Source organism: Heloderma suspectum, chromosome 1, assembly GCF_057233095.1.
Source record: "Heloderma suspectum isolate Gila_16-S chromosome 1, 16-S_ref, whole genome shotgun sequence".
Taxonomy (NCBI): Eukaryota; Metazoa; Chordata; class Lepidosauria; order Squamata; family Helodermatidae; genus Heloderma; species Heloderma suspectum.
This window is the reverse complement of record NC_139458.1, coordinates 322,074,245-322,089,660: the sequence shown is the minus strand read 5'-3', so window position 1 is coordinate 322,089,660 and position 15,416 is coordinate 322,074,245. Positions and strand designations below refer to the sequence as shown.

General features: G+C 44.8%; 1 protein-coding gene across 1 annotated transcript in view; it reads left to right on the top strand.

Annotated features, from left to right (window-relative positions):
- METTL24 (methyltransferase like 24) overlaps window positions 1-15,416 on the top strand; it is a 107,912-nt gene that overhangs the window by 59,390 nt on the left and 33,106 nt on the right. Inside the window, exons 3-4 of the mRNA XM_084827285.1 lie at window positions 4,056-4,195; window positions 9,756-9,984. Coding sequence (XP_084683411.1) covers window positions 4,056-4,195; window positions 9,756-9,984 — 369 coding nt within the window. The remainder of the gene's footprint in view (window positions 1-4,055; window positions 4,196-9,755; window positions 9,985-15,416) is intronic.

The following is a 15,416-nucleotide window of genomic DNA, read 5'->3' as shown; positions in this document are numbered from 1 at the left end:
CAAACCAAACTTCACAAGGAAATGATCTGTCTGTGACAACAGGGTTGTTGAACCCACCCCCCATCACCCCTCATCCTCCCAACAGCAAAAAACAGGTCAAGGGTATGTCCTGCCACACATTTTGGGCCAGTGATGTACTGAGGCAGCCCCATGGTTGTCATGGTTGGACTCAATAGTCTTGTAGGCCCCTTCCAACCCTTCCAACATTCTATGATTCTATGGTTGCCATGAGGTCCCGAGTGGGCCCTGTCAGGATAGCCTCAGCATGGATGTTGATGTCCCCCAGAACCACAGTCCTAGGCTTCTCCAGCACTACTTCTGGGACCACCTCAGCCGGCTCAGGCAGGGAGACTGCTGGGCAGCAGGGTGGGCAGTACACCAGCAGCATACCTGTTCTGTCACTTTGGCCTAACACAAGGTACAGACCCTCAAAACTGGTGCTAGGATGGATGGGTTTCCTTGTGAGGGAGATGGAATCCTTATGGATGATGGCAATTCCTCCCACCCAACCCTCCAATCTAGATTGGTGGTACTCTGAGTACCCAGGTGGACAGAACTGAGATAGACCCACCCCACTCAAGTCATTCACCCAGGTCTCAGTAATGCACACCAGGTCAGCCCCTTCATCCACAGTCAGGTCATGGATAGTAATTGTTTTGTCATGGACCAACCTGGTGTTCAAAAGCAGCACCAATAGATGAGAGGGTGGGCTGATAGGGCAGCCTAGATGTTGAGGTATGGGGAAAGGACCAAAAGATGGGACAGATTTCAAATATCTATCCCACCTTTCCCTTACCGGGTATGTCCAACCCCCAACACCATACCTCCCCCTGCCCGAGATTAATCCAATAGGGGAATTCCTCCCCCCTGCCCTGGGATGCACCTGAGCACATGTACAACTTTAAAATACAAAAAAAAATAATAAAAAAGGCCAGTACAGCCAGGCAAACAAACCAGGCCAGCGACACCCTAAAATTAAAACAGACCTACTCCCCCTCCCCCCTCCTTCTACTCCTTCTCCTACAGGTTCTGGCTATACAGGACTATAGGCATAATGCCTAAACACATTACTTAGTCAATTCCTGGGAAGCCAGTGACCTAGAGCTATATACTAGTAAAATGAACTGCTACATTCTGACCTTTTCAGCTGCTTGTAATGATGAGGCATCCATGCGTGAGTGATCCGTGGTGCAGGAGGAATCCTTGCTCTTACCAGAAACCGCTAGGAGGCTGCACTGGCAGTGGGGCCATCTCAGCCAGCAACTTGCAAGCATGTGGTTGCTGACAAGCTAGCTGCTCTTGGCAACATCGGCTGTCCACTGAAGGGAAGTGACTAATCAGCCAGCAACTGCACACCTGGGCGTAGCCCTTGGTGTTGACTGGAGGTGGCCCCTGCCGCCAGCACTTGGCCTCCCCGTAGTTTCTGATAAGGAGGCGGATTCCCCTATGCCCTCGATCACCCTGCTGAGGTCACCAGCACTTCCTGCTGGCAAACTACTTCCCCAGCTGCCACTGCTAGCAATGTTACAGGGTCTGTTAATTTTGCCGCAATTTGGTTTCTTGTGTAATTAAGGGTTCCCATCATATATATATATATATATATATATATGGAAGAGAAATGATAAAGCCAAGTTCTTACTAACAGCTTTATAAAAGACTGGGAGGATAGGAAGCAAAACCAACTCCTGTTTCATGGAAGTGTGAGTAACAGTAGCATGCAGCCCTTGCCATGCTCTGTCTCCCATGAGAATGCATTCATAAAGCTTAATCTTCATTAATAATGTTTGTTCAGTTTCCTCATTAGAAAGGATTAGGTAGTGCCTGCCGTAGCTAGGGCTGATTTCTGGTTTTCATTTCAGCTGCTTTACCCATTTCACGTGGGTAGCATTTTTGTAGATTTTCTAGTCTTGCGGGGATTCCCTGCAAAAAAGACTGTGTGTTTTGTGTGGCTTAGATGGTGCCTTGCAAACATGAGAATATATTTTTCTTTTCTTAGCAAGTTTCTAGCTCTTATCTGTGGAAGTAAAACTGGTGGTGGCCAATAGCCTTCCAGAGAGCTGGGAATGGTTTGAGAAAGGCCTCGTTTTCCCATTGTTGCTTCTGATCAGTGGTCAAATAGGATTTGCAGATCTTTCATACAATACACAAACCTGATAAACCTGTTTGGTTTTACAGGTTTTTGTACAGTATTAAAAAAAAAGGTGGAAGTGGGAAAGTATGTACCCAGTGTAAGCAACAGTCACTCATTCAAGCTGTTTTGGCAAAATCTGTGGTTGCCTCTGTCCTAAGCCTGACTACATGAAGGCTGTGTGCTGTGAAATATCAGAAGCCAGCCAGGTGGGCCTGACCAGAACTTTCAGTTGTTAGGGTGTGGGACTTCTATTCTCTGAATAAGCTTCCTGATTCTTTTAACAATATAAATTGTAAAAAAAGTGGGCTGTAAATATATTGAAATACATGAAATAAATGAGAAAATATAGGGGAGGTGACTGAATCAGTGTGCAGAAATTATTCGGACTACAGAATTTGTCTTCTTGTGCTGCAGAATGTGGAGCAGTCTGGTGCAGAGCTTGGACAGTCTGGACTGGTATGAGCAAACCAGAGAGGTGACAGTGAATGTCAGGATTATTCCCTTCACCTGATTGAGTCTCACAGGCACAGCAAGATTCCCTCCTGGATTTTTTCCCCCTTGTGGCATCTTTGGGCAAGATTGCTTTTTGTCTCACCTGTGCTTAACTGGACAATTGTTAAGGTTACAACTTGTTTCCTTCAGTGGCAAATAATCCTGTTCTGAGTTCTACACAGGTTTATTACATTGCATTCTCGCTTAATTTAAAATGTGTTCAGCAAAGAGCTTAATTCCCATTTTCTCAAGTGGGATTTATATAAGCATATCCACTGAAAATGAATGAATGGATTTCAGCATACATATGAGTACTTAAATGAGCTTGAATCTAAAGCCACCAGGGGGTGGGGGGAGGAGAGAGAGATAAATGTTACCTGACTATTACTTTGCATGCCTATGGAACTCTATACATTTAAACAAAATTATATTATTTGTAAAAAAAGAAGCATATCTCACCCTTCAGAAGATTGTTTTCATGTGTCATGATCACACATAAAAATAAATATAACAAATAAGAGTATGGCAGTGTCAAAGCTAAGAACGGATAAATAATAAGCAGCATAGACCAAATTTCATCAGGAACTAAAATGGTTGAAAAGCCTGAGAGAAAAGAGTTTCTCCAGGAACCCAAAAGATAGCCAAGTAGGTGCCAGGCGAATCTCCCTGACAAGTGTATTCCATAGCGGAGGTGTCACCACTGAGAAGGCTGTCTTGTTTGTGGGCAATCACTTCACCTTAGATGGCAGGGGCACCCAGGTCAGGGCCTCCGATAAGATCTGAACGCACGGGCAGGTTGGTGTGCGGATGCAGCCAATCCACTGCAGTCACTAGTGCTTTGAATTGCTCTTGGAAGTGGCTGAGGGGCCAGTGTAGCTGTCTAAGCACTGGTGTGATCCCAGCACTACAGTAATATATCCTGGATGTTACCATAGCATGGATTATTGTTGCCAGGCTGTCTCTGTCCATGAGAGGTTGCAGCTGGCTCACCAGCCTCAACTCAGCTGTGTGCCACAGAGTCCACATGGGCTTCCATTGACAAGGCTGGATCGGTAACAAATACGAACCTCAGACCTGTAGTCCAAGTAACTGGGAGACAAGATACTATTATTCTTTAAATATTGTCAAATGCAGAATCCAATCCAAGGCTTGAAAGAAAAAATAAATGGACTTCTGCAGTCTAGGGAGCTTGGAAAAATTCATTCAGTGCATAATGGTGACTGGAGTTCAATTATTTGTCTTTTATGTTTGCACTGCTCTTCTGTCTGATTTCTTTCAATCCAGCAACCTTTCTCTCCCCCCACCCCCATTTGTCACCCATGTAATCATTCCCTCTGTTGCTCCATTCTGCCTTCTCCTCGCTCAAACAAAACAGGAGATACATTTGAAAGAGTACAGCACAGAGTAAAGTAAACACTTACTATTTTAACAGATTTCATGCAATCATATGAATGTGAAAGACCTACCAGGAAACCTTGACAGCCCAAAGAGGCCGTGGTCAATCTGCTTCGACGACAGGTTTAATTTAGTTCATCAGATCCAAAGCAAGCAGTGCCGTCTCTATTCGCTGGGGTAAGTGTCTCCTCGGAGGGGACAGAAAATGTTTTCAAGTGCAACAATCCTGAATGGTCTGTTCTTAACACAATCTATTAACAATATTTTATGCTTATCTTCTTCCAGGGGAAGGTTTTTTTTTTAATGCCATTCATTGGAAGTAGCCAACATTTTGAAAAATAAATACCTCGTAGATATGGATTCAGTGCTATTTGCATTCCCTTCCCACTCCAAATTGATGAATGTACATTATACAACAACAAGCTTCCAAGTTTTGACTACACACCTCCAATTTTGGGGAAATCCAAAATCTTTTGAAAATCTTCCATCTGTATATCTTCTGGCTCATGCTTACCTGTGCTCAAATACAGTATGTAAATTGTGAAGTCAGTACATTGGCATTCATATGATTAGAACAATCCCCGAAGTGTGGCCTTCCTTTTTGGGACTACCCTGCTGTGACTGAGGGTGTCCCTGCAGTTCTCAAATAACTGGATGTGCTTTTACTTACAGTTCCCATGTTACTTCCTCTACACAAGTTGGGCAGACACTTGCCTGAGGATGTTCATGCAGAAGAGTCCAAGTGTGAAATGGCCCTAAATAAATGTTCTTCCAGCTGGCAGAACTAAGCTAGTTGTGGAAAGACTTTGTTTAAATTTCTGTAATAGAAACCTAATCTGGGAGTAACCCACTGGAGAAGCCATGAATGAAGTGTAGGAAAACAAAGTGCTGTTACCATGTGACATCTAGCTGGGATTTCTCTGGCATATGTGGCACATACTTGACTAAACACATGGGCTTTTACAATGCCGGGGTGGGTGCAGGGGAGAAATGTGTATCACGCTGAAACTGAATGAACATATTTTTGCCAGAAATTCTTTCAGGTGAGCAGAGCTGTGATTTAAGGCACACTTGTCCTTTCCACACACGCAAGAGTCAGGACAGTGCAGGGGAAAGTATGCCAGATTTCTGGGTTATTCTATTATGGCACTACTGGAAAACCCCCCAGGGCATTATCCTGACTTATGCTTCAGTCTTGTTCTGGTCCATTGGTGCCACCCAGTGAAGCGACTGGCAGTCAATGGCTTTAAACCATGATACCTAAATGGAGCTCCCATGTTCAAAGACAGTAGAATGGTGAGTATCAGTTTCTGGGGACAGTCATAGAATCATAGAATAGTAGGGTTGGAAGGGACCTACAAGGCCATCGAGTCCAACCCCCTGCTCAATGCAGGAATCCAAGTCAGAGCATCCCTGACAGATGGCTGTCCAGCCTCGTCTTGAATGCCTCCAGTGATCAAGGGAGAGCTGGTGCCTTCATACCCTGCTTGAAAGCCACCCAGAGAAATGGCAGGCCAGCCTTTGTTGGAAACAGAATACTAGAGGAGATAGAGATTGCACATCCGCAGGGTAGTTCTTATGGCTGTATTACACATCAACACTGGCTTTTTTTTTTTTTTTTAACAATTTGTGTTGGATAGTAGAAGAGGGTTGATTTTACATGTCATCTAGAAATAATAATTAAATCGGCAAACACATGTTTACATTTCATTTTGTATTTTGTCACTTTGCTTCTGAGTAAGCTTCAGAAGAGCATTACTGACTCAGTATCTTCCATGAACAATCCGTTCTGCTGAAATATATATATATATGTATATATATATGCACGCGCTGAAGATTTTTGTTTTAAAAGAGCAGAGAGAAAATGAGAAACAAATTCCAGCTAACATTCAGATAAATTAAGTCTGTACGTGGCACACACACGTGTGCGTGTGTGTGTTTGTAATTCTTGAGGAATTACATAGCAATCAATTCTAATTCCTTGTGACTCCAATCCAATTACAATCTTTCAGTGACACTGGCACTTAATTCTGGTCTTTGGTGTATGATTGCACAGAGAAGCAATCCTGTTTGGACTCAAGACAAAATCTCCTTGAAATATACTTCTTATCTAATGTATTTTTATTTATATAAAAGGAAATGAGGACCAGCCGGGTTCTTCCCAGAAGATGACTGCAGAGGGAACAAATATTTTAAGAGTATAAAAAGGACAGCCATACAATAAATCTGTATTTCATGAAACACTGAAAGGAATGTAGTTTTGAATCTACATTTGTGAGGAGTAAAATAAAAAGCAGAAAACATTGTATGAGGGTGTGGCAGAGCAGAACTCAAAATCTCTGGAGGCTGCTGCCCATTTTAGATTATTTTTAGCTGCGCCATCCACAGGGATGCATGTGACACTCCATGATTTACAGAGGCCTGTGTTATTGCCCTGCTAGGGGATAGAAAAAGGGCATTGATGAATGTGAATGATCATTGTAAAAATTGGTTTAGGATTTACAAAACAAAATGCACACTGTGTATTTATAAAAGAGGTTGCTGCTTCATCCGAGACAGAGACAGGATCACCAGGGCTCAGAATTCTGAAATTTGAAATCTTGGATTTCCACGGCCCAAGACTGTGCATACAATAGTTAAGCATTATAAAATGTAAAATGGATAATAGGGGTGTTTGCACTTTCCTTTTCTCTCTAGGCACAGAAAATTCCTGGACAACAGATCTCTCAACTTTTTTCAAGATTGCACCCGCCCCCCCAACTTAGTTCCCCCAAATCAGAACAGCATAAATATCAGTGTTCGGACTAAGTCAGAGCCTTCTGTGTGGCTTTAAGTAATACTATATTTCCTGTATGCTCAGGCTGTGTAGAGACTTGCCAAATTTCCAGCCTGCAGTAGTCAGACACGATTCCGTTAGTGTGCTGAGGGCCAAACTACCATTTTAAATCATGCTTAATGCTACCGCCTTTTTTTGGAAGGGAAAACTCTCAGTGTCCCAGTCCAGGGCCTCACACCCAGTCTGCCCCTGTGCCAGTTTCCTTCCAAAAAATCTCCATAGCTGCCGTTTGCTCCAAAGGTGTGATTTACTGCAAGCAGCTTCAGGGACATATAGCAACTGGGGTTGGGGAGGGGAGTATGTCAAGAAACTAGCGCAGGACCTTGATCTGGATAGGGAGCGTGGCGCCGAATCAGGGCCCCACAGCTGCTTTTCCTTCAAAATAAATGTGGCACATTAAGCTTTTTTTTTTTTTTAAGGTGTGATGAATGTACTATGTAGTTTAGCCTGGAGAATGTGAGTTGAGGGTGTCTTGCAGAGTTTCGCCTGCAGATTAACCACTTGATATCTGGAGCTTCAAGGGGTGGCATGCATGTGTCAATGTGCCATCAAAATGACACACTGTAGATTTGTTTCATTACATATGAAATGGTTTTCAACTGAGTCAGTTCAAACGACCAATTACGAGTCACGAAATGACGAGAAATCACACATTGTAAATGCGTGGGTGAACTGGAGAGATTTGACCTGGCCACCATTGTTCATGTCCTGGTTACATCTGGATTAGATCTCGGCGGTGTGTGCACGTGTGCGCAGAAGGTGTGCTCCAGATGTTTTGGCCTTCAACTACTGGAAGCCTCTTCCAGCATGGCCAGTGAGTGGGAACGCTAGAAGCTGAAATCCAAAACATCTGGAGATCTACCTTCTGCCCACCCTTGGATAAGTTTATAGTTGTGTGCTTTGCATGGATGGCATGCCTTTGAGCAGTGTTAGGAAGCTTCAGTTGGCTTAGAATGCAGCAGCCAGACTTCTGTTTGGGCAGAGGCCTTCAACATATCACCCCAGTGTTGTTCTAGTTACACTGCTTGCTAAATGGCTTCTGGGCCCAATTTGAAATGCTGGTCTTAACCTTTAAGGCCCTAATGGTCTGGGTCCAGGGTATCTTAAGGTCTGTCTCCGTCTATGTGAATCTGCTAGGACACTTCTTTCAACGCCTGAGGCCCTGCTGAAGTGGCTATCTCCCCCCTCCTCCCCCTGCTGGGAATGTCTGATGTGCAGTGGTGGTAGTGGGGGAACAAATGTGACAGGGCCTTTTCAAGTGTAGCACCTCATCTGTAAATATACTGACCTTTAGAGACATGATGAAATAATCATGTGACTGCTTCACTACATTGTGCAATTCAAGTTATGTTTACCAGACCACTGCGTGGGCAACTTTATGGCAGCACCATAGTCAGCATGGCTGACTCGTGAGATGGGTGTTGCTCAGCTGTTCTACCACGTGCCTATCTGGATATGCTTAACCCACATTCTCAGCACGCTAAAGCTTCTCCCCAAGACAGAGCTCACCAGTGTCTGAGACTGGGATCAGGATTTGTTCCTATATCAACAGTGTTCCTGATTGTAGTTCTTTTTTTGTCCACATAGAAATGAATGGAAACCATTTACGTTTTGTGAAAGTAAAAAGAATCTAACACATTATCTAATGTTCAAAAAGCAAATGCATTCCATTGAATTGATGGACACTTCATTGTTTTATACATATATAACTCTACCTCAAGCCATTTGTTTGTTTGTTTATTTATTTATTAAATTTCTTAATCGCCCATCTGGCTGGTCACCTGGCCACTCTGGGCAATGTACAATAATACAAAGAGTTTAAAAACAATAAAAGTACACATTAAAACATCATTTTCTAAAATTTCCCTAGGCCGCCCCAAATGCCTGCCTGAACAACCAAGTTTTCAACGCGTGGCGGAAGCTCATTAAAGAGGGTGCATGGCGGAGTTCCCTAGGGAGGGAGTTCCACAGAGTGGGGGCCACCACAGAGAAGGCCCTCTCCCTCGTCCTCACCAGCCTAGCTGTCCTGGCTGATGGGACAGAGAGAAGGCCATCCGAGGCTGATCTTGTTGAGTGGCCTATCTGATGTTGCTGGAGGCGCTCCTTAAGATAGGCTGGGCTGGAACCATATAGCGTTTTAAAGGTCAAAACCAACACCTTGAATTTGGCCAAGAAAACAACTGGTAATCAGTGCATCTCCTTCAGCACTGGAGTGATGTGATCTCGCTGGCGGCTGCCTTTAATCAGGTGAGCCACCGCGTTCTGTACCAGCTGCAGCTTCCGAACCGTCTTCAAGGGTAACCCCACGTAAAGCGCATTACAGTAGTCTAGACGAGAGGAGACCAGGGCATGTACTACCGATGGGAGCTTATACATCTCTCCCTTGTTCCCCTTACCCTTCATGGCCTGCCCCTGGCGCTCCGCCAGCGCCTGCCGCCCAGCCTCTGTATATTCTGGCCCCCAATGCTCCCCCCCACTGCCTCCGTCAGGTGGACACATGCCCCCTCACTCCCGCCTATCAGACAGGCTACCCACCCCCCAAAACACAACAGAATCCCCCCAAAACCCACCCCCACCAACAGTTAAACAAAAAACAAAACAATACATCCCCCTCACAAATACTGCCAGGCAGAAGTCCATAGGGAGAGCGGCGGCGGCACACCCTCTTCCCCGGGTGGTGGCTTGTTCTGCAGATCCTGGCTCTCCCAGGCCATCTCAGCCAGCTAGCTTATATAGCCCTTCCAGGAAGGGACAGGTGGACGTGGTCAGCACAGCTGGCCCAGTACCTGGGGGCCTGTCCTTTAGGGATAGGTTGGCTAAATGTTGAGGGTGATGATAGCAATTTATTCAGATTTTTGTTTGTTTGAGAGTAACGATGCTTGTCCCATTCGCTTTGATAAGGTTGGGCAGTGATGACAACCAGTTTGAGATCAGCATGGCCAACAGTGGATGTGAGGTGCATCGCTTTGACCCTAGTATCAAATCGGCACACGTTCAGGAAGGGCAGCGCCTCTGGTACCATCGCCTGTCCATAGACTGGCGGGATCCCAACCCAATGATCGCTGCTCATAAGCTTCACACCAACACCAAGAAGCTTGGCGCCATATTGAATGACTTTGGGCACCACAAGGTAAGAGTTCACCTGCTCTTCATATAGCTTTGTAGGGTACTGTGGGATGAGGGGCAGCCATTGTCTTCATAATCCTTGGTCCCTAGAGGTGATTTTCTGGCCACAGAGTACAGTTAAACTCCATCATCTAAGTAGCCCTAAGAACATCCATGGTATCAGGATAATTGGAAATGCTTTTCCACACTGACGCAGCGCTACAGTAGCATGCATTTGGATAGCTGTGATGTGGATAACCATGGTTTGACAGGGGCTACTTGAGGTTCTTGGAAAGAGCCCAAAAGGGGAACCAACAGTGATTTAAAATTAATTCCCAAGCGCCCACTTGATTTTTAAACCACTAGCAACTTTATTAAGGGTGCAGTCCTATGTGTGTTTAGACAGAAAAAAGTCCTACAACTCCTCGCATGCCGCAGCCAGCTGTGGCTGGGGAATACTGGGAGTTGTAGGACTTTTTTCTGTCTAAACATGCATAGGCTTTTGCCCTTAGTTATCTTTTTCCCTGTTAGTAATGTACATCTCACAACATTTGTGTTCTTTAGTGACTGTTAATACTTAGCAAGGATCAGAATTGTATGGTGATCCTAAGTGAAAGAGACTCTATAAAGGTAGGAAAACATTTTCAGAAGAAGAGGATTATAAGGGAATTGCTTATGTTCAGAAAGCCACTATTTTTCTCTCTCTTTCAGTGACATGAGTAGCAAAAACATCCTGGCTTGAAATGGGCTTGCCTACCCTCCTTTTAGGGAATTGGAAATGCAGTAGAAGGTTTCCACTAACTTTTTGCCAATGCATACTTCAAAAAGTTCATGACATTCCAAGCTAGCATACTTTCAAGTTACTGCTGCCCTTGAGAGTGCACAGGGATGAATTAAATTGCTAATATATCTTGTTGCCTGCAGGTATCACAACATGGTTTTTTTGTTCCGTTTAAAAACATGGACAGACTTGGCTAAGGAGACCACGTCCAGGGCTAGCGAAGCAAAGCTGTAAAATAGATGTAAAAATAGATGTAAAATGTAAAAATGAAGCAAAGCTTCATTTTAAAGCAGAATGTGCTATTTTCTGCAGTATTAACACTTAGTTCCACCATCTTGGCTATTTTGAAATTACCGAAAGTAGACAATGCAGCCCTTTTTTTCTTTTACACAGCTGAATCCATTATGAATCTGTCATGGAATCAAAAAATATGTGACTACAGAGAGAAATGATAGCAAGTTTTTGGTAGCGTGTAAGTTTAGTGGGCAGGTGTATTTGAGATGGCTGATAATTGAACTTTTTTACTGTTGTTTTCAATAACTTTTCTGTGATACATGTTTATGTTTGTGAGTGTATGTACGTCACTTGAGCTTTTCCAGAAAGTTGGAATACCGGGTTTTCTAGCAGACTCATAAATGAGTGTCGTTCCATATATCAGAGAACCTCATATCCAGCTCTCCAGTAGTCTCAAACTGGCCCTCCAGGGTACCAAGAAGGCCACACAGCCTTTCCCTCAGCCACCCATCGTTTGGTGCTTTCCTGGCTTTGGTGCAGTTTTTTCCCCCATTTTAGAAGGTTGAAAGGCCTCTCCTAAGGCTTAGTTACTGGCAGGAAGAGTGTCAGGCTAGAATATGCTGGCATTTTGGGCCCCGCCCCATTTGCCTTCAGCTCCACCTGTCAATGTGGCCCCTGAAAGTGTCTCCAAAATGGAATTTGGCCCTTGTGCTGAAATAGCTTCTACATTCCTATCATATACATTCCTGAAAGCTGCTACATTTCTAAGGGGATTTCTAGACACAGAGCATCTCTACACCAGCCTACAATCCCGCATTTTAAAAGGGGGCTTTCTGCTTCCATTTTAAATGCAGGATCACAACGGACTCCCTTTACACATGTTTCCTTTCCCCCTCCCCTTTCCCTCTTCCCCTTATCTGAATCTTCCATATGTTTCATTATACAGTCGCTAGATGGTGCTGTGGTCTAGCACCTCTTATTGCAGCTTTTCCTTTTTCACGGGGGAACTCAAGTGGAACTCAAGCGTGGTAGTTTGATAGCTCATTATCTCCAATCTTTTAAAAAATGGAATAAAAGTCATTTAACATGGGAGACGCCTTGGAGGTTCATGATGTCATCTAAAGGGCCCGCAAACTTCCATGAGCATGCAATCTCAATAGCAGGATAAAATCTCCGTGTGAAGAAGCCCACAGTATTGCTGATGTGTTTTGCAGGGTGCAAGCACATCTTCTCACAGGCTAATACTGTCAGGGTGGAAACTGAGCCGATAGAACCCCAGAGCAGTTCTGATTCTGAGGAGGATCAGCAATCTGTGGGAGAGGAGCCAGCTCATCCCTCACAGGCACAGCAGCTGGCAGAGATTCCTCCTGCTGGCATTCCTGAGATAGATAGTGATCCTAGCAGTGAGAAAGTGCGGGAGGGGGGCTTGCTAGACGCTCAACGCAGACGCAGGGAGCGACGAGCGATGGAGGGCGCGGAAAGGAGGCATAGCGCCTGTTTGGCGTGCAAGCAACGGCTGCCTCCCGTGGACCCAAGGGAAAGAGGGAGGATCTCTCCCTAGCCCATAAGTTCACGGTCTTCAAGTGATTCTCCTTCAAACGGGGATCAACTGCCTACCCGGGGATCAACTGCCTACCCGGGGATCAACTGCCTACCCGACAGTTGCTTAGTCACTGGTGATTAGCATCTGAAAAGAGTCATTAAGTTGTAAAAGGATTAAAGCCTTGAAAAGAATCCTTTCGTCTGTGTCTTGAGTTGGCTATTGGAGTGTACTGAAAGAGGCCACCAGGGCGCTCCTGACAAATACCTCTGTTGCTGGTATTTTATTTTTATTTTATTTTCCAAACCGCACTGTTCTGTTGTTATGAAAGCATGAAAGCAGGTGAAGTAAGGTGGCCAGATGCAAAAGAGAACAGGGATCCTGCACCTGTCTTGCAGAAGAGGACATTTCAGCAGGCGTAGCTTTTGTCATGCAAGCTGTACCTGCTGAAATTCCCTCCTCTTCACAGCTATTAACAGTGCAGGAGGCCTGTTCTCTTTTGCATCTGGCTATCCTAATACAAAGGTAAGACACTCTTTTCCCTCAATGGGGTGAAAAGCAGCTCCGGAGAAGGGTTGATTTTTCAACAGGAAAATTACATGAGGGAAAAGGTTGGAAGGTGCTTCCAGATGAAGCTTTATGGCACTATCGCCCCACCTCTTTCACAGATATTTATGTTCAGCCTAGATGTTGTCGTCTTCTACTCATGACCCTCCTGAATTTCTGCGCTGCTGCTTTCACCTCTTTCCTTAATGTAAAGCATTTCTTAAGCAGAAAAAGACAGTACAGCTGCACAGTGCCTTCTGATGGCTAGCGGTAGGAGCCCTCCATCTGGAAGCTCCCAAAACCTCTTTCCCCGTTCAGATCGCCGCAGCTGAATTTCATAAAGAGAGCAAAAGCTTCTAAAAAAATAATGGAACTACACGTCGTATGTAGTTTTGCCTTAAATGGAACTCCAGAGGCATCATACCTCTCAATGCCAGATACTAGGGACTGACAGCAGGAGAAGACCGTCACTTCAGTGCCCCTGCTTGTTCACAGCCAGAACAAGGGTGGCCTTAGTCTTATCTATCAGTGCAAGTCATGTATTTCCTTATGCTCTTGAGCTATGAATGTCTGTCAAGTAACAGAGACAGGCAGATGTGAGGCAGCCAAGTGAACACTGCATCGGGTCCATCATGAGCCTAATATTCATATAGCATGTTTGGTGGTAACGGTTGTTGTTGTTGGAGGTAGGGTGAGTGGAGGGTGGGTTTGAATGTAAATTACACTTAGAAAGAATTGAAACCATTTTGCTTCTAATTAATCTGGATTTCTTGTTTACGGAACATGTGGATGAAACAGACAATTCAGTTTACATAGCTTTTTCTGTTCTTGTGGGGGAGCCTGGGGAAATTCCAGCTCTGGCTTGTGTATTGCCGAGAGACTCCCCCAAAAGCTGTTATTAATTAAGAGTGCATCAAAGTAAATACCAGCAGTGCAATCCTATATGTGTTTGCTCAGATGTAAGACCCATTGAGTACAATGGGACTTTCGCTGAGGTAAGTGTATGATATTGAAGCCTTAAGCAGATTGCTGGTGTTCATCTGTTTAATTTAGAAGAAAAAAATTATAGAGCCAGGCAAAATCCACTTCTCATACTGACGCCCAGCATTCTAACATTACTGGCTGCTTAGGGCTTTAAAGGTAATCACCAACTCTTTGAATGGTAGTACATTGAGGGGGCTACCCACAACCCCCTCCATATATTGAATGAATGTGCAAAGGGGGCTGTGGAGGCTAGAGCACCCCACCACCATCACCGGACACTGCTTCCATGCTTCCTTGAAGAACATGGATTTGACATGCATTGGAAAGAGTTATTGGCATATACATCTGTGAACACAGTGAGCTCCTTCACATGAGGGGGGACTCTGCCAGTTGGGGTCCCTCCCCACATATAGGAAGCCTGCACACGCACATCTGTATGCACTGAGAATTCTTTCCAAAACAGTCAAATACCACTCATTGGAGGCATGCAGGGGCATTGCACAGCAGCGGCAGTAAGCAGGGCTAGCCCACATGGCCACACAATCTCCTCCGCATGTTCATTCAGTGGCTGAGTTCACACAACATGCTAACCAACACTCAGTGGTTGAGTGTGGGTTGTTCTTGAACTGTGGGTTGTTGTTGAATCATGGGTTATCATGTTGTCTGAATGCAGTGCATTTTCTGCAAGGTGGTTTATTAACCATGCAGTGTGTAGCTTGTTAACCACTCTGAACAATCCAACAACAATTCTCCCAGTATTTTAGCATTTTAACTTTCTAATTTTTAGCTCTGGTGTTTTAGAACTGTATTTTAAATCTCTGCATTGCTGCTAGGTTTTTATTATGGTTGTACTGTTATATTGTGGTTTTAAGCTTTCATATTTTATATTGTTTTACAATGGCTCCATTCCTTCTTGGAGGGGCGGACCCAGAAGGTGGTGCTGGGGGACTTCTGTTCGACTCCCTGGCCGTTGGCCTGTGGAGTTCCTCAGGCTTCTGTTTTGTCCTCCATACTGTTTAACATATACATGAAACCATTGGGAGGGGTTGTCTGGAGTTTGGGGGTTCAGTGTCACCAGTATGCTGATGACACACAACTCCACTTTTCCTTTCCATCTAATTCCAAGGAAGCTGTTGGAGTGCTGAACCGGTGTCTGTAGGCAGTAATGGACTGGATGAGGGCAAACAAATTGAAGCTTAATCCAGACAAGACAGGGGTGCTCCTGGTCAGTCGAAAGACTGATCAGGGAATAGGGATTCAGCTTGTGCTGGATGGGGTTACGCTCCCCCTGAAGACACAGGTTCGCAGCTTGGGTGTGCTTCTGGATTCAGCCCTGAGCCTGGATGCCCAGGTTTCAGCGGTGGCCAGGAGT